The sequence below is a fragment of the Geotrypetes seraphini genome, chromosome 2 (assembly GCF_902459505.1).
Source record: "Geotrypetes seraphini chromosome 2, aGeoSer1.1, whole genome shotgun sequence".
NCBI lineage: Eukaryota > Metazoa > Chordata > Amphibia > Gymnophiona > Dermophiidae > Geotrypetes > Geotrypetes seraphini.
Window position 1 is genome coordinate 449,283,060 of NC_047085.1, and position 19,937 is coordinate 449,302,996.

The following is a 19,937-nucleotide window of genomic DNA, read 5'->3' on the forward strand; positions in this document are numbered from 1 at the left end:
GGCAACATGGTTTTACTAAAGGTAAATTGTGCCAAACAAATCTGATTGAATTTTTTGATTGGGTGACAAGAGAATTGGATCAAGGTCATATGTTAGATGTAATTTATTTAGTTTCCATCAAAGTTTTTGATATGGTTCTTTATAGAAGGCTCTCAAACAAACTTGATGGGCTGAAGTTAGGACCCAAAGTGATGAACTGGATTAGAAACTGGTTGACAGACAGATGCCAGAGGGTGGTGGTTAATGGAATTCACTTGGAGGAGGGAAAGGTGAGTAGTGGAGTCCCTCAGGGATTGGTGAGCGACACTGCTGAAGTGTTAGAAGGAAAAGTTTGCCTTTTTGTGGATGATACCAAGATTTATAACAGAGTAGACACTGAGGAGGCAGTGGAAAACATGAACAAGATCTGCAAAAGTTAGAGGAATGGTCTAATATCTGGCAACTAAAATTCAATGCAAAGTAATCAAAAGGAGCCGTATGTCCAAGGAGGTTGGGAGGCTGATATGCACGGATGGGGAGAGGGACCTTGGGGTGATAGTGTCTGAAGATCTAAAGGCAAATAAACAGTGTGACAGGGTGGTAGCTATTGCCAGAAGGATGCTAGGCTGTATAGAGAGAGGCATGACCAGAAGAAAGAAGGTGTTGATGCCTCTGTACAGGTTGATAGTGAAGCCCCACTTGGAGTATTGTGTTCAATTTTGGAGACTGTATCTGGCAAAGAACATAAGAAGACTAGAAGCGGTCCAGAGGAAGGCAACGAAAATGGTTGGAGGTTTGTGCCAGAAGATGTATAAGGAGAGACTGGAAGCTCTGAATATTGTATACCCTAGAGCAGGGGTTTCCAACCTGCGGCCCGAGGGCCCCATGTGGTCCCATGAAGTATTTTGTGCGGCCCCGGTCGAGGGTGATACAGTGTTTTCCTCTGCTGTCCCCGGGTGTTTACCATCTTGCTGGCTCCCTCTTCTGTCTTGCTGCAGATTGCGTGTTTTTTTTCGGCCAATGCGGCCCTGGGAAGCCAAAAGGTTGGACACCCCTGCCCTAGAGGAAAGGAGGGACAGGGGAGATTTTATTCAGATACTTGAAAGGTATTAAAATAGAACAAAATCTATTCCAGAGAAAGGAAAATGGTTGAGAGGTGGTAGATTCAAGAGTAATGTTAGGAAATTCTTCTTTATGGAGAGAGTGGTTGATGCATGGAATGTACTCCCGAGGGGAGGTTGTGATATAGAAGAAAATGGTGACAAAGTTCAATCAAGCGTGGGATGAACACTGAGGATCTCTAATCAGAAAATAATGTGTATACATTGAAAGAACTAAGGTCAGTACACACAGAGAGTTCCTTTATGTGAAGAGAATAGAATAAAAGCATAGAATATTTCCACTCAAGTAAAACATATCCAAATCACATAAATTGAGAGAGCATGATGGCAGTGGAGGCTGTCTTGTCGTACAACTCTATTCTCTCCTCTGTTCTGGACACCCTTGCTCCCCATGTTCCTCGCTCTGTCAGGCGTACCAAACCTCAACCTTGGCTCACTCCCAGTATCCCTTACTTATGTTCCTATACCCGCAGTGCCGAGCATCTTTGGCTCAAATCTCGCACATGTGCTGACTTCTCTTTAAATTTATGCTGACCTCCTTTAATTCTGCGCATACACAGGTCAAGCAAGACTACTATGTCCAACTAACTCCCTTTCTTCGGATTTTTTTAATGGGCGAGCAGAGTGAAGAGTGGTATATGGCACATGTTCTGTATCTCAAAAAGTAGAGCTGATGGGAGGAAACTCTTGCCATTTTTTTGAATCAGCAGGTCAAATATACCCAGAAATGGGTCTAAAATTTGAGGCACTAAAATGAGTATTGGCCACTACTACTGCTACTACTATTTTATTATCTTTATAGCGCTGAAAGGCGTATGCAGCGCTATACATTTTAACATACAATAGACGGTCCCTGCTCAGAAGATATTAATTTAGACAGTCTAATTTAGACAGGACATTTCAGGGTTGGGAAGGTTATAGTGGGTATAGGTATCTGACAGCAGCAGGGTTGAGGAGATTATAGTGGGTATAGGTATCTGACAGCAGCATGATTGAGGAGATTATAGTGGGTATAGGTATCTGACAGCAGTGAGGGGAGTTAAGAGTTGAAAGCAGTTTCAAAAAAGTGGGCCTTTAGCATGGATTTGAACACTGTCAGGGACAGAGCACAACATATTGATTCAGGCAACCTGTTCCAGGCATACGGCGCCACAAGAAAGAAGGGATGAAGTCTGGAGTTGGCAGTGGAAGAGAAGGGTACAGAAAAGAAGGGTTTGCCCGATGAGCAGAGATCACGGTGAGGGGGGTGGAGCCTAGGGGGGGATGAGCGAGGAGAGATTTCAGGGGACTTCAGGGTGAACGCACTTGTAGATCAGCAAGAGGAGTTTAAACTGTATTTGGAAATGATCGGGGAGCCAATGAAGTGACTTGAAGAGAGGGGTAATGTGAGAATAGCTGCTCTCACAGAATACGAGTCGCGCAGCAGCATTTTGAACGGATTTGGGGTCCATTGACGTCTTTTGTGGATTCGTTATAGTTGTTTTTTAACTTTATTTTCCTTTGTTTTAGCACCCACACATCCAGGGGAGGGTGGGGGGCTTTGTTTTAGCACCCACACATCCAGGGAAGGGTGGTGGGCTATATGGAAAATGTTGGATTGGAGAGGGGCTTTTATTTTGTATTGATACTGATTGATTATAAGTGCTTATTATGATTATTATCTGCATGTATATTGTTTTGCACTTTTTGTTAGCTTTGAAAACTTAATAAAGACTAAAAAAAAAAAAAGATGAGGTGAAAGACAGGTGCGCGGGAGGCCTGAGAGAAATACGTTGCAGTAGTCTAAGCGTGAGGTGACGAAAGCGTGGACAAGGGTTTTGGTTGTGTGTTCAGAGAGAAGAGAATGGATTTTGGTAATGTTACAGAGGAGGAAGCGACAGGATTGACGGTCTGTTGGATCTAAGCAGAGAAGGAAAGAGAGGAGTCAAAGATCACTCCAAGGTTGCGAGCCAACAAGACAGGGAGAAGGATAGCATTATCCATAGAGATAAAGAACGGCGAGAAGGGGGAGGCGGGTTTGGGGGGAAAGATAATGAGTTCAGTTTTAGCCATATTCAGTTTGAGATGTCAGCGAGACATCCAAGCGGCAATGTCGGACAGGCAGGCTGAAATTCAGGCAGAACTTCCACAGGGATGTCCAGCTTGGAGAGGTAGATCTGGGAATCATCGCATAGAGGTGATATTGAAAACCATGAGAGGAGATCAGTGTACCAAGGAGATGGTATATAGGGAAAAGAGGAGAGGGCCCAGGACAGAGCCTTGGCAATAGACAGTGGGATGGCGGCGGTGGAGGATCCACCGTAACATACGCTGAAGGTACGACGAGAGAGATAGGAAGAAAACTAGGAGAGAGCAGAACCCAGGAATCCCAGCAAGGACAACGTGTTGAGAAGGAGGCAGTAATCAACAGTGTCAAAGGCAGCAGACAGATCGAGAAGAATGAGAATAGAGTAGAATGCATCGGATTTGGCCAGGAACAGGTCATTGGAGACTTTAGCAAGGGCAGTTTCCATAGAGTGGAGAGGGTGAAAGCCCGATTGAAGCGGGTCAAGAATATTATGAGAATAAGGAAGTCCAGGCAACGACGGTGAAAAGCACGTTCAAGAAGTTTGGATAGGAAGGGGAGGAGGGAAATAGGGCAGTATTTGGAGGGGGGACGTAAGGTCAAGTGAGGGCTTTTTAAGGAGGGTCGTAACTACAACATGTTTAAAGTCATCAGGAACCGTAGCAGTGAAGAGCGAGAGGATGAGGATATGACAGAAGGGAAGGATCACAGAGGGAGCGATGGATCTCAGTAGGCAGGTAGAAATCGGATCAGAGGATGAGAGAAGGCGAGCAGTTTCCTCCTCCGTAACTTCAGAAAAGTAAGAAAGGGTCGTAAGGGTTATCGAAGGGAGGTCGACAGAGCGGACAGTCAGAAGGGACGGCGGAGGAGGCAACATTGTTGAGAATGCAAGGTGGATCTTCTGAATCTTGTAATGGAAGATCTCTGCCATCGTCTGGGGGATAGCAAAGAGGGGATTAGAGGCAGGGCACTTTGAGTAGAGAGTCAAGCGTGGCAAAAAGATGGTGCAGGTTGGCACTAAGAGAGTTAGTTAAACGGTTGTAGTAGTCCTGTTTGGCAAGCGAGAGGGTAGATTGGAAGGATGTCAGCATGAATTTGTAGTACTACTTGAAAGGGTCCAGAGAAGAATGACTAAAATGGTTAAGGGGCTGGAGGAATTGCCGTACAGTGAGAGATTGGAGAAACTGAGCCTCTTCTCCCTTGAAAAGAGGAGACTGAGAGGGGACTTGATTGCAACATTCAAGGTACTGAAGAGAATAGACTTAGCAGATAAAGATAGATTGTAAGGAGAACAAGAGGGCACTCTCTAAAGTTGAAAAGGGATAGATTCCGTACAAACGTAAGGAAGTTCTTCAACCAGAGAGTCGTAGAAAACTGAAACCCTCCAGGGAAAGCACTAGTCTTTGAGCTGGGGGCCACCGCGTAAGCGGACTGCTGGGCACGATGTACCACTGGTCTGACCCACAGATAACAGGGGAAGCAAATCCACAAGATACAAGGTAACAAATCTGGGTGGAATTGTCCAATCAGAAAGGTGCACAAATAAAAGTGTCTTTCAACTCATCTGATTGATCTTTATTCATCCAAAGTAACTCGACCCGACATGTACATGTTTCGGCCCTACGGCCTGCGTCGGGAGTCTTGAAGATCTTTGGGTATATGAACAATAATGTGAACCACTTGAAATGCCGTTTGTATCAAAACGCCGTTGTACCGCAGCCTTGCAGTAAATGTATTTAATTTACTGTAAATGGTATTTCAAGTGGTTCACATTATTGCTCATATACCCAAAGATCTTCAAGACTCCTGATTTCCAGTCCAGGGGAATTTCCCCTTACTTAGGGAGAGATTGAATAGCTCAGCCAACGGTTTCGCCAGGACATCGCTCAATTCTCTGAGCACTCTTGGGTGCAAATTGTTTGGTCCCATGGCTTTGTTCACCTTGAGTCTTGCCAGTTCACTGTAAACTTCACCTGGTGTTTGAGTCTTGCCAGTTCACTGTAAACTTCACCTGGTGTGAACTCAAAATTCTGAAACGGGTCTTCTGTGCTTTGTGTTGCCTTCAACTACGGACCGTGTCCCGGTGCCTCACAGGTGAAGACTGAGCAGAAGTATTCATTCAGTAGTTCGGCTTTATCGGAATCTGCTTCCACGTAACTTCCGTCCGGTCTTCTAAGGCGTACTATCCCGCCTGTGTTCTTTTTTCTGTCACTAATATACCTGAAGAAGGATTTGTCCCCCTTTTTAATGTTTTTTGCCAGAATTTCTTCCACTTGAAGTTTTGCCTCCCTAACTGCCATTTTGACCGCTGTAGACCTGGTCCTATATTCTACTTTTTCCTCTCTTTTCTCTGTGCGCTTGTAGGAGAGAAACGCTTTTTTCTTCTCCTTAATGAGGTGCGAGATCTCCGCGGTGAACCATTGGGGTTTATTGTTTCTTTGTCATTTATTTACTGATTTTATGAAGCGGCTAGTTGCTTCATGTATGGTTGATTTCAGTGTTAACCACTTAGCTTCTACATCATCCGTCTCCGCTTGGTCCTGCAGCGTCTGATGGACGAAATCTCCCATGCGTGCGAAGTCTGTGCCCCGGAAATTGAGTACCTTTGTTTTCGTGTTTGATCTAGGGAAGCCTTTCCTAAGGTTGAACCATACTATGTTGTGGTCGCTGGAGGCTAGCGTATCTCCTACTGAAACCTCTGAGACGCTTTCCCCGTTGGTGAGTACCAGGTCGAGGATCGCCTGGGCCCTAGTGGGCTCCGTTACCATTTGTTTGAGACGTGCTCCCTTTATGGAGGTTAAAAGCCTCCTGCTACCGCTGGTTGTCGCTGAAAATGAGTTCCAGTCTGCATCAGGCATATTGAAGTCCCCTAGCAGTACAGCTTCTCCTCGTAGAGTGATATTCTCTATGTCTTCAATTAATTCTGCGTCCATGTCTTCCAGTTGTCTTGGGGGTCTGTATACCACACCTAGATACAGGCATTTTTCTCTGCCTCTTGCCAGGTTTACCCAGAGGGACTCCCTGGTGTACTTGACATTTGTGATCCTGGTGGTTTTGATGTCCTCTTTAATGTATAGAGCTACCCCCCTCCTAACCTGCCCTCTCTGTCCTGACGAAGTAGATTGTAGCCCGGTATAGCCATATCCCACCCATGTGAGTCCGTGAACCAAGTTTCAGATATTGCCACCACATCTAGGTCGGCATTCCTTATTTCAGCCTCCAATTCTAGAATTTTGTTACCTAAACTGTGTGCATTGACATACATGGCCCTCCATATCTTGTGTTTGCTAAGTCCCTGTGAGGCATATCCTACCCGGGTCGGTGTGACTCCCAAAGAACTGTTTGCAATGTGGGTACTTACCATGGACATGGAAGCGGAGTTTCGACTCACCTCATCAGGATAATTCCTTTCTGCACTAATATGTGAATGGGTACCCTCCCCCGACTTACCTAGTTTAAAGCCCTGTGAAGCAGGCGGGCTAGTCGGTGTCCGAAGACGTTCTTACCCCTACTGGTCAGATGGAGTCCGTCTGGTCCTTGAAGTCCTTGTAGCGCTTCCCCATGGTTTAGGAATCCGAAGTTCATATCCCGACACCATCCCTGTAGCCACTCGTTCGTCCTCAGGATACGTTCATCTCTGGCTCTTCCCTTGCCTCTAACTGGGAGGATCGATGAGAAAACCACCTGCGCTCCTGTCCGCTTCAGCCTCTCACCCAGTGCTCCAAAGTCTCTGGTGATGGTCTCTGGTGTGTTCCTGGCAGTGTCGTTGGTTCCTATGTGGACAAGAAGCATAGGAAAGTGGTCTCGGGGCGTGAGTAGTCTATCCAGACTGGCGGTGACATCTCGTATCCTGGCTCCAGGCAGACAGCAGACCTCCCTAGATTTGACCACGATATGTCCTTTCTAAAGATTTTCTTAGACATTTCTGCAGCATTTGACACTATTAATCATCAGATTCTCATGCTAAGATTAAAATCGTTGGGTATTGGTAGGAAAGTGTTGATCTGGTTCAATTCCTTTTTATCTGAAATGAGTTTTTGGGTCAATTATCTGGCTAGTAATTCTGATTGATGCCCTATTGCTGCAGGTGTATCCCAGGGATCTGCTCTGTCTGCTATATTGTTTAACATCAATTTGCAACCTCTTTGCCAGGTCCTATTACAGCTAGGTGTTATCATCTTTATGTGGACAATATACAGTTTATTGTTCCAGTTTATAGAGTCATTTTCTGCAACTCTTGATTATTTAAGAGGTTGTTTTAATGCAATTAGTGTTTGGATGGTCAGCAATCAACTAAAAATTAAATCTTGGTAAAACTCAAAATTTAGGTTTGAGTCAATCTGACAGATTGACCATCTTTCCTTCTGAAATTCTTTTTAATAGTGTTACTATTCCTGTACTTGATCAATGCAGATTTCTAGGTGTACTAATTGATTCTACTCTGTCTTTTAGGCCCCAGGTAAAGGCAGTAGTTTTAAGAAGGCTTAAAGATGATTTATCTATAATTAATTTTCACTCTGTTATAGTAGTAATAACGCCTCCTATTTTTTACTATTGCAACTTATTGTATCATTACATGCTTTGCAACTGTCCCAGAATGCAGCTGCAATAGTAATTGTCAATTTGGCTAGATATGAACATATTTTGCCTGTTTTATATTGTGTCTGTTTTATAAGGTGTTGACTAACAACAGTCCTCCTCTTCTATTGGCTTCTTTGTTTCAAAAGCATCATTTATCATGCTCTTTACACTCTACTGATAAAATGTTACTGTAAGTAAAATCCTTTAAACTTGTATAAACTTTTGCTAAATCAACTCTCAACGTTCTCAATCCAAGGTGTGTGTTTGTGGAATGCTTTGCCAGTGGAAGTTAGATCATTTTCTGGGGTTTTGCAATTTAGAAAACTCTTGAAAAACAGTACTTTCTGAATGTAGCTATCAGTAAATTTTATATCTGCAATCTGTATTTATTTATGTTTTTTATTAGGTCTTGTCAGGTAATTTAGTATATTACTATGTATGTTTAATTGTACCCTGCACAGAACTGGTGGATGTAGCCAGCTATAAGCTTTTAAAATCAATCAATAAATGGGGTATGGGTGTCTGAGAGAGAGAAGGGCAGAGTGGCTGAGGGCTGGTGGAATTGCCTATAATGACCAATCAGATTTCAGATTTCATTTTCCCAGAGCAAAGCTGAAACTGTATTGGTCACTAATGTCAACTTTTGTTGAGGTCTTCCTTTTTCTCTTGTTCTTATAAATAGGCCCCTGTCTAAGGCCCTCTTTTACTAAGGTGCGCTAACCGATTAGCACATACTACCGTATTTTCACGCAAATAACGCGCACCCGTGTAAAACACGCACACGGGTATAGCGCGCAGAAATCACGATGATATGTACAAAAACTTTTGTATACCGCGCTCACGGGTATACCGCGCAGGATGCCCCGACGCTCCTTTCGCCCGCCCTGACTTTCCGTGCGCTGTCCCGACTCTCCGTTCACCCCCCCTGCCTTCCGTGCCCTGCCCTGACTTTCCGTGCGCTGTCCCGTACCCCCTTGAAGGTCTGTCCCCCTCCTGAAAGCCTGATGCCCCCCCGACGTCCGATACATCCCCCCCCCCCCGGCAGGACCACTCGCACCCCCACCCCGAAGGACCGCCGACTCCCCAACAATATCGGGCCAGGAGGGAGCCCAAACCCTCCTGGCCACGGCGACCCCCTAACCCCACCCCGCACTACATTACGGGCAGGAGAGATCCCAGGCCCTCCTGCCCTCGACGCAACCCCCCCCCCCCAACGACCGCCCCCCCCCCCAAGAACCTCCGCCCGTCCCCCAGCCGACCCGCGACCCCCCTGGCCGACCCCCACGACACCCCCCACCCGCCTTCCCCGTACCTTTGTGTAGTTGGGCCAGAAGGGAGCCCAAACCCTCCTGGCCACGGCGACCCCCTAACCCCACCCCGCACTACATTATGGGCAGGAGGGATCCCAGGCCCTCCTGCCCTCGACGCAAACCCCCTCCCCCCCAACCGACCGCCCCCCCCCAAGAACCTCCGACCCGCCCCCCCAGCCGACCGCAACCCCCCTGGCCGACCCCCACGACCCCCCCCCCCCCCTCCCCCGTACCTTTGGTAGTTGGCCGGACAGACGGGAGCCAAACTCGCCTGTCCGGCAGGCAGCCAACGAAGGAATGAGGCCGGATTGGCCCATCCGTCCTAAAGCTCCGCCTACTGGTGGGGCCTAAGGCGCGTGGGCCAATCAGAATAGGCCCTGGAGCCTTAGGTCCCACCTGGGGGCGCGGCCTGAGGCATATGGTCAGTAAAGACTGCACAGGAAGGGTACTTCCCATAAATTTAAGAAACAGCTTCGTGGCGTGATGCCGAAGTTTCCAATGCTTCAATGTCCAATGTCCCTTGAAGCATTGGAAACTTCGGCATCACGCCACGAAGCTGTTTCTTAAATTTATGGCAAGTAAATCAAGAGGAACATATTAAAAATTTGATTTTTTTTTATGGAGTTATGACAATTTTAATACAATCCAGTAGGGATGGGCTGTTGGTCCCATGTCATTGCAAAACGCCAATGACATATCCCATCTCGTTGTTAACAAATGAAAATGAGTAGAAAAAACAGCATTTTTTCATTATTTCATTTGTTGATATAGTTCACACTCTTTGAAAAGGGGGACACTTTCTAAAGAGTATGCACTATTTCCAGAGAGTGCACACATACTCTTTCTTTGAAAACAGTGTGCATTCTCCATGATATAGCTCCTATAATGAACAAATACCTAGAAAAAAGAACAAAATAGACATTCCTGGAAGTGGCATGGGAAAAAAAAACATGAAATAAAAATTTTTCTGGCTGTCCATCGCTACATTCCAACGTTCCCTTCCATATTAAAGACACAGGAGATCAACATAATGCAAGGATCTTAAATATATCAATAACTCTAGTATATAATATTGAGAAAAACATTTTAACTATCCAGCTATTTAAAAAAAAAAAAAAAAAAAAAAGAATCCCTAATATAGATATTACCTTTATATTTCAGATGCGGGGAATACTGGGACAAGTACCTGACCATAGGCTTTTAACAACTGAGCAACAACAAATGGTATGTTGACTTTTTTAGTTTTGAAACTGGAATGAATGAAGTTTCTGTTTATTTGAGATCACTCCTTGATCGTGCATAGAAATCTTTACAACCTAGATATACTACATCAACCGGCTCACCTTTATCCACATGTTTATTCATGCTTTCAAAAATATGAAGCAAATTGGTGAGGCAAAATGTCCCTTGGCTGAATCTATGTCTGTCTTTGTGTTCAGTAATTTTATTCTGTGAGGAAGAGGCAGTTCAAAGTTCAGGGCAAAAGTATGTTTTTGGGGGGAGGGGTGCAGCAAGAGAAGGCCTGGTCCCTGTGGGTTTAGTTGGAAGTCCTTGGGGAATAGAAAGGAAGACCTGACATAGAGTCCAGAGGGAAGGGGATGTTTTCCCAAACCATAGCCTGGAAAACCCTGGCCTACATTTCAGCTGCCTATCTTTATTGCTAGACTGTAGCAGCCATAAGCTGATTTTGGCAGGGGAATTTATCTCCGATCGGCTGAGCCGGCAGGGCTCCCTGAAGAGTCCTACCGACTCAGCTGATCAGGGAGGAATTCTTCTGCTGCAGTTAACTGATCCAGCTGCAGTGGACACAGGACCTCTCCAATCAGCAGTTGGGATGCTCACTCCCTCCTGCCTGACACCCAAAACACCCTACCCCAACTGCGATAGGTAGGAGGGATGCCTACTCCCTCCTGCTGCTGGCACCCCCCCCCCCCGAATCCCTGATACCCCTCAACCACTGGGGCAGATCAGTCCATGTTGTTCCAAAGGGTGTAGAATCAAGTGAGTGGGAAATTGATGGATGTGGGGACTCAGTATAGAGGGTCAGTGAGAATTAAGTGCATCCATGGAGCAGCTACCAGCTACCACTTATATTGGAAGATACAGGAACAGTTGGAGGTAGCCATTTTGCCAAGCTTACCATTCAAGATAGTTTTTGGGAGGGAATTGGCCTATTTCTCCCAGAACCTATGGGGCTTGCAATGCAGGGTAGCTACCAGGTCTCAGGCTCAGAGAAAGGAAGTGGAAGACCATTAATGAGGAACCCCTGGGGCAGATTTTTCCCTATCAAAATGAGATTTTAAGCCGCCAGGAAGGGAGTGTAAGTCTAGATAAATTCAGAAGGGAGCATGGAGGGACAGAGCCCAGTCCCTGGGTCAGGCCAAGGCAAGTCGCAGACTATGTGAGGACCAGGTTTCCTTACTTTTCCCAGGAGCAGTGGTGGTGGTATCCTGCCTTAAAGAGGGCTTTTGAGCAGGTAGGGAGGCATGGGTCATCAGGTGGACCCCAGTTTTCAGATGAGCAAGGCCTCCTGTATAGACAAATGATGGCCTCCAGCCAAAGGAGAATATAAGAAACAATTGGTTGTTTCCCAGGCCTTTAGGAGAGCAATAATATGGCTAGCTCATGATCACCCTTTTTCAGGCCCTAAAGGGCTACAGAATATGCTGGCACAAATTCTGGAGAGGTTCTATTGGCCTGGGATCTATCAGGAGGTACAGAGATATTGCAAAAGTTGTCCCCAGTGCCAGAGGGTTTTGGAAAGATATCCTACCTATAACTCGTTCTGGACTCTTTGGGGACAATGGTCTAGAAAACTAACTAACTAAATAAATTAGTTGGGTACCTTTAGTTCCTATTGCTTGCTGTGAACATTAGCTATGAATATTGTGAGACCCTTAGAAAAAATGCCCATTGGGGTTTCTATACATATTGGTAATTCTAAATAGAGCCGCCCACTTTGGGCTTTTCCCTTGCATTGTACATTTTCTCAAACTGTTCTGTGAGATAAGAATCTCCTGGAGGAAACCTATGGATCAAGGGTCCAATTTCAAATCCAGAACCATGAGGCAGTTATGGAAGGTCTTTGGCATTAAACATATAACTGTGGCCATTACCATCCCCAAACTAAAAGGATGGTAGAGCGGTTCAATAAAACCTTCAACGCCATGTTATGGAGGGTGGGGGGGGGGGGCGTATATGGTAAATATGAGGCCTGGAACCAGTTACTACCCTTTGTGTTATACTCCTACTGGGAGAGTTATAGAGTCTTCTGTAGGGTTTTCCCCTTTCAAAATGTTGTATGGGGAACACATGGTGTTCTTATGTTCTTATGGAGTAGAGGTAGGTTATAGAAATAGTCAGGGAACCACTGCTCAGGCAATAGGCCTGATGGGCTGCCGCGGGAGCGGACCGCTGGGCGAGATGGACCTCTGGTCTGCCTCAGAGGAGGCAACTTCTTATGTTCTTATGTGTCCCTAGATATACTCAAAGAACAGTGGGTGGAGGAAGGAGAAAGTCCCAGGCTAGTAGGCTTGTACTTATGGGACTGAAAGGGCCGATTGTCCAGGCATACAAGATACACATGTAGCCAGGCTAGGCAAAAGCATTATTATCATCAGGACACTAGGGGAAGGAGATTCAGGAAAAGTCCTACTGATGGTTTTTTTCATTCCCACACAAGTTTAGCTCCCAGTGGAGAGGTCCCTGGACGTGGATAGAAGAACCCTGCTTTTATGAAATAGAAAACCTCAAAGGAAAATGCAAATGTACCATATTAATATTTTAAAATCCTGGATATTCCAGGAGGCCTTGGTAAATTTTCTATCTGAAGAGGGATCAGAAGACATTGGAAGCCAGGTTGATGACATGGGTGAAGGGAGTAAATCCCAGATTACCGCCACACTTACCTATTGCTAGAGGGAGGAGGTTGAGAAGTTGTTACGGGAATTTAAGGATAAAGAAAGTGTTTATGAACATCTTGAAAAATTGACGGTGGACAAAGCGATGGGATCAGGATATTGAGGGAGCTCAGAGAGGATCTGGGGGGGTCCATATTAAGATTTGTTAAACAAATCTTTGGAGACGGGAGTGAATCCTGAGGATTTGGAAAAGAGCAGATGTGGTCCCTATTCACAAAAGTGGTCGCAGAAATGAAGTGGGAAACTACAGACTGGTAAGCCTCACTTCGGTTATTGGAAAAATAATGGAAGCGTGCTGAAAAAAAGGATAGTGACATTCCTAGAATCAAATGGTTTACAGGATCCGAGGCAACAATGGTTTTACTAAAGGTAAATTGTGCCAAACAAATCTGATTGAATTTTTTGATTGGGTGACAAGAGAATTGGATCAAGGTCATATGTTAGATGTAATTTATTTAGTTTCCATCAAAGTTTTTGATATGGTTCTTTATAGAAGGCTCTCAAACAAACTTGATGGGCTGAAGTTAGGGACCCAAAGTGATGAACTGGATTAGAAACTGGTTGACAGACAGATGCCAGAGGGTGGTGGTTAATGGAATTCACTTGGAGGAGGGAAAGGTGAGTAGTGGAGTTCCCTCAGGGATTGGTGAGCGACACTGCTGAAGTGTTAGAAGGAAAAGTTTGCCTTTTTGTGGATGATACCAAGATTTATAACAGAGTAGACACTGAGGAGGCAGTGGAAAACATGAACAAGATCTGCAAAAGTTAGAGGAATGGTCTAATATCTGGCAACTAAAATTCAATGCAAAGTAATCAAAAGGAGCCGTATGTCCAAGGAGGTTGGGAGGCTGATATGCACGGATGGGGAGAGGGACCTTGGGGTGATAGTGTCTGAAGATCTAAAGGCAATATAACAGTGTGACAGGGTGGTAGCTATTGCCAGAAGGATGCTAGGCTGTATAGAGAGAGGCATGACCAGAAGAAAGAAGGTGTTGATGCCTCTGTACAGGTTGATAGTGAAGCCCCACTTGGAGTATTGTGTTCAATTTTGGAGACTGTATCTGGCAAAGAACATAAGAAGACTAGAATCGGTCCAGAGGAAGGCAACGAAAATGGTTGGAGGTTTGTGCCAGAAGATGTATAAGGAGAGACTGGAAGCTCTGAATATTGTATACCCTAGAGCAGGGGTTTCCAACCTGCGGCCCGAGGCCCCATGTGGTCCCATGAAGTATTTTGTGCGGCCCCCGGTCGAGGGTGATACAGTGTTTTTCCTCTGCTGTCCCCGGGTGTTTACCATCTTGCTGGCTCCCTCTTCTGTCTTGCTGCAGATTGCGTGTTTTTTTCGGCCAATGCGGCCTGGGAAGCCAAAAGGTTGGGACACCCCTACCCTAGAGGAAAGGAGGGACAGGGGAGATTTTTATTCCGATACTTGGAAAGGTATTAAAATAGAACAAAATCTATTCAGAGAAAGGACAATGGTTGAGAGGTGGTAGATTCAAGAGTAATGTTAGGAAATTCTTCTTTATGGAGAGAGTGGTTGATGCATGGAATGTTACTCCCGAGGGGGAGGTTGTGATATAGACGAAAAATGGTGACAAAGTTCAATCAAGCGATGGGATGAAACACTGAGGATCTCTAATCAGAAATAATGTATTATACATTGAAAGAACTAAGGTCAGTACACACAGAGAGTATTCCTTTATGTGAAAGAGAATAGAATACAAGCATAGAAATATTTTCCACTCAAGTAAAAACATATCCAAATCACATAAACTTGAGAGAGCATGATGGCAGTGGAAGGCTGTCTTGTCGTACAACTTCATTCTCTTCCTCTGTTCTGGACACCCTGCTCCCCATGTTCCTCGCTCTGTCAGGCGTACCAAACCTCAACCTTGGCTCACTTCCCAGTATCCCTTACTTATGTTCCATACCCGCAGTGCACGAGCATCTTTGGCTCAAATCTCGCACATGTGCTGACTTCTCTTTAAATTTATGCTGACTCCTTTAATTCTGCGCATACACAGGTCAAGCAAGACTACTATGTCCAACTAACTCCCTTTCTTCGGATTTTTTAATGGGCGAGCAGAGTGAAGAGTGGTATATGGCAACATGTTCTGTATCTCAAAAAGTAGAGCTGATGGGAGGAAACTCTTGCCATTTTTTTGAATCAGCAGGTCAAATATACCCAGAAATGGGTCTAAAATTTGAGGCACTAAAATGAGTATTGGCCACTACTACTGCTACTACTATTTTATTATCTTTATAGCGCTGAAAGGCGGTATGCAGCGCTATACATTTTAACATACAATAGACGGTCTCCTGCTCAGAAGATATTAATTTAGACAGTCTAATTTAGACAGGAACATTTCAGGGTTGGGAAGGTTTTTATCGTGGGTATAGGTATCTGACAGCAGCGGGTGAGGAGATTATAGTGGGTATAGGTATCTGACAGCAGCATGATTGAGGAGATTATAGTGGGTATAGGTATCTGACAGCAGTGAGGGGGAGTTAAGAGTGAAAGCAGTTTCAAAAAATGTGGGCCTTTAGCATGGATTTGAACACTGTCAGGGACAGAGCACAACATATTGATTCAGGAAACCTGTTCCAGGCATACGGCGCACAAGAAAGAAGGGATGAAGTCTGGAGTGGGGCAGTGGAAGAGAAGGGTACAGAAAAGAAGGGTTTGCCCGATGAGCAGAGATCACGGGGAGGGGGGTGGAGCATAGGGGGGGATGAGCGAGGAGAGATTTTCAGGGGACTTCAGGTGGAACGCACTTGTAGATCAGCAAGAGGAGTTTAAACTGTATTTGGAAATTGACGGGGAGCCAATGAAGTGACTTGAAGAGAGGGGTAATGTGAGAATAGCTGCTCTCACGGAATACGAGTCGCGCAGCAGCATTTGAACGGATTTGGGGTCATTGACGTCTTTTGTGGATTCGTTATAGTTGTTTTTTAACTTTATTTTCCTTTGTTTTAGCACCCACCACATCCAGGGGGAGGGTGGGGGGCTTTGTTTTAGCACCCACACATCCAGGGAAGGGTGGTGGGCTATATGGAAAATGTTGGATTGGAGAGGGGCTTTTATTTTGTATTGATACTGATTGATTATAAGTGCTTATTATGATTATTATCTGCATGTATATTGTTTTGCACTTTTTGTTAGCTTTGAAAACTTAATAAAGACTATAAAAAAAAAAAAAGATGAGGTGAAAGACAGGTGCGCGGGAGGCCTGAGAGAAATACGGTTGCAGTAGTCTAAGCGAGGAGGGTGACGAAAGCGTGGACAAGGGTTTTGGTTGTGTGTTCAGAGAGAGAGAGAATGGATTTTGGTAATGTTACAGAGGAGGAAGCGACAGGATTGACGGTCTGTTGGATCTAAGCAGAGAAGGAAAGAGAGGAGTCAAAGATCACTCCAAGGTTGCGAGCCAACAAGACAGGGAGAAGGATAGCATTATCCATAGAGATAAAGAACGGCGAGAAGGGGGAGGGCGGGTTTGGGGGGGAAAGATAATGAGTTCGTTTTAGCCATATTCAGTTTGAGATGTCAGCGAGACATCCAAGCGGCAATGTCGGACAGGCAGGCTGAAATTCAGGCAGAACTTCCACAGGGATGTCCAGCTTGGAGAGGTAGATCTGGGAAATCATCGCATAGAGGTGATATTGAAAACCATGGAGAGGAGATTCAGTTGTACCAAGGAGATGGTATATAGGGAAAAGAGGAGAGGGGCCCAGGACAGAGCCTTGGCATAGACAGTGGGATGGCGGCGGTGGAGGATCCACCGTAACATACGCCTGAAGGTACGACGAGAGAGATAGGAAGAAACTAGGAAGAGAGCAGAACCCAGGAATCCCAGCAAGGACAACGTGTTGAGAAGGAGGCAGTAATCAACAGTGTCTCCAAAGGCCAGCAGACAGATCGAGAGAATGAGAATAGAGTAGAATGCATCGGATTTAGGCCAGGAAACAGGTCATTGGAGACTTTAGCAAGGGCAGTTTCCATAGAGTGGAGAGGGTGAAAGCCCGATTGAAGCGGGTCCAAGAATATTATGAGAATAAAGGAAGTCCAGGCAAACGACGGTGAAAAGGCACGTTCAAGAAGTTTGGGATAGGAAGGGGAGGAGGGAAATAGGGCAGTAATTGGAGGGGGGACGTAAGGTCAAGTGAGGGCTTTTTAAGGAGGGTCGTAACTACAACATGTTTAAAGTCATCAGGAACCGTAGCAGTGAAGAGCGAGAGGATGAGGATATGACAGAAGGGAAGGATCACAGAGGGAGCGATGGATCTCAGTAGGCAGGTAGAAATCGGATCAGAGGATGAGAGAAGGCGAGCAGATTTTCCTCCTCTCGTAAACTTCAGAAAAGTAAGAAAGGGTCGTAAGGGTTATCGAAGGGAGGTCGCCAGTAGCGGACAGTCAGAAGGGACGGCGGTAGGAGGCAACATTGTTGAGAATGCAAGGTGGATCTTCTGAATCTTGTAATGGAAGATCTCTGCCATCGTCTGGGGGATAGCAAAGAGGGGGATTAGAGGCAGGGCACTTTGAGTAGAGAGTCAAGCGTGGCAAAAAGATGTGCAGGTTGGCACTAAGAGAGTTAGTTATAAACGGTTGTAGTAGTCCTGTTTGGCAAGCGAGAGGGTAGATTGGAAGGATGTCCAGCATGAATTTGTAGTACTACTTGAAAGGGGTCCAGAGGAAGAATGACTAAAATGGTTAAGGGGCTGGGAGGAATTTGCCGTACAGTGATGGAGATTGGAGAAAACTGAGCCTCTTCTCCCTTGAAAAGAGGAGACTGAGAGGGGACTTGATTGCAACATTCAAGGTACTGAAGAGAATAGACTTAGCAGATAAAGATAGATTGTAAGGAGAACAAGAGGGCACTCTCTAAAGTTGAAAAGGGATAGATTACCGTACAAACGTAAGGAAGTTCTTCAAACCAGAGAGTCGTAGAAAACTGAAACCCTCCAGGGAAAGCACTAGTCTTTGAGCTGGGGGCCACCGCGTAAGCGGGAGCTGCTGGGCACGATGTACCACCTGGTCTGACCCACAGATAACAGGGGAAGCAAATCCACAAGATACAAGGTAACAAAATCTGGGGTGGAATTGTCCAATCAGAAAGGTGCACAAATAAAAGTGTCTTTCAACTCATCTGATTGATCTTTATTCATCCAAATGTAACTCGACCCGACATGTACATGTTTCGGCCCTACGGCCTGCGTCGGGGAGTCTTGAAAGATCTTTGGGTATATGAACAATAATGTGAACCACTTGAAATGCCCGTTTGTATCAAACGCCGTATGTACCGCAGCCTTGCAGTAAATGTATTTAATTTTACTTGTAAACGTAATTTCTAAGTGGTTCACATTATTGCTCTATATACCACAAAGATACTTCAAGACTCCTGAATTTCCAGTCCGGGGAATTTCCCCTTACTTTAGGGAGAGATTGGAATAGCTCAGCCAAACGGTTTCGCCAGGGACATCGCTCAATTCTCTGAGCACTCTGGGGTGCAAATTGTTTGGTCCCATGCTTTGTTCACCTTGAGTTCATTGCCAGTTCACTGTAAACTTCACACTGGTTGTTTGAGTCTTGCCAGTTCACTGTAAACTTCACCTGGTGGTGAACTCAAAAAGTCTGAAACGGGTCTTCTGTGCTTTGTGGTTGCCTTCAACTACTGGACCGTGTCCCGGTGCCTCACAGGTGAAGACTGAGCAGAAGTATTCATTCAGTAGTTCGGCTTTATCGGAATCTGCTTCCACGTAACTTCCGTCCGGTCTTCTAAGGCGTATCCCGCCTGTGTTCTTTTTTCTGTCACTAATATACCTGAAGAAGGATTTGTCCCCCTTTTTAATGTTTTTTGCCAGAATTTCTTCCACTTGAAGTTTTGCCTCCCTAACTGCCATTTTGACCGCTGTAGACCTGGTCCTATATTCTACTTTTTTCCTCTCTTTTCTAGTGCGCTTGTAGGAGAGAAACGCTTTTTTCTTCTCCTTAATGAGGTGCGAGATCTCCGCGGTGAACCATTGGGGTTTATTGTTTCTTTGTCATTTATTTACTGATTTTATGAAGCGGCTAGTTGCTTCATGTATGGTTGATTTCAGTGTTAACCACTTAGCTTCTACATCATCCGTCTCCGCTTGGTCCTGCAGCGTCTGATGGACGAAATCTCCCATGCGTGCGAAGTCTGTGCCCCGGAAATTGAGTACCTTTGTTTTCGTGTTTGATCTAGGGAAGCCTTTCCTAAGGTTGAACCATACTATGTTGTGGTCGCTGGAGGCTAGCGTATCTCCTACTGAAACCTCTGAGACGCTTTCCCGTTGGTGAGTACCAGGTCGAGGATCGCCTGGCCCTAGTGGGCTCCGTTACCATTTGTTTGAGACGTGCTCCCTTTATGGAGGTTAAAAGCCTCCTGCTACCGCTGGTTGTCGCTGAAAATGAGTTCCAGTCTGCATCAGGCATATTGAAGTCCCCTAGCAGTACAGCTTCTCCTCGTAGTAGAGTGATATTCTCTATGTCTTCAATTAATTCTGCGTCCATGTCTTCCAGTTGTCTTGGGGGTCTGTATACCACACCTAGATACAGGCATTTTTCTCTGCCTCTTGCCAGGTTTACCCAGAGGGACTCCCTGGTGTACTTGACATTTGTGATCCTGGTGGTTTTGATGTCCTCTTTAATGTATAGAGCTACCCCCCTCCTAACCTGCCTCTCTGTCCTGACGAAGTAGATTGTAGCCCGGTATAGCCATATCCCACCCATGTGAGTCCGTGAACCAAGTTTCAGATATTGCCACCACATCTAGGTCGGCATTCCTTATTTCAGCCTCCAATTCTAGAATTTTGTTACCTAAACTGTGTGCATTGACATACATGGCCCTCCATATTTGTGTTTGCTAAGTCCCTGTGAGGCATATCCTACCCGGGTCGGTGTGACTCCCAAAGAACTGTTTGCAATGTGGGTACTTACCAT

General features: G+C 45.5%; 1 protein-coding gene across 7 annotated transcripts in view; it reads left to right on the forward strand.

Annotated features, from left to right (window-relative positions):
• The window catches only part of CCDC7 (coiled-coil domain containing 7), a 730,660-nt gene that overhangs the window by 443,035 nt on the left and 267,688 nt on the right, over nucleotides 1-19,937 (forward strand). For all 7 annotated transcript variants that reach the window (XR_004538163.1, XM_033931492.1, XM_033931495.1 and 4 more), the window contains one exon: nucleotides 10,218-10,280. Coding sequence is in view for 6 of the 7 variants with exons in the window: in XM_033931492.1 (XP_033787383.1) it covers nucleotides 10,218-10,280 (63 nt within the window). In the remaining variant the exon portion in view is untranslated. The remainder of the gene's footprint in view (nucleotides 1-10,217; nucleotides 10,281-19,937) is intronic.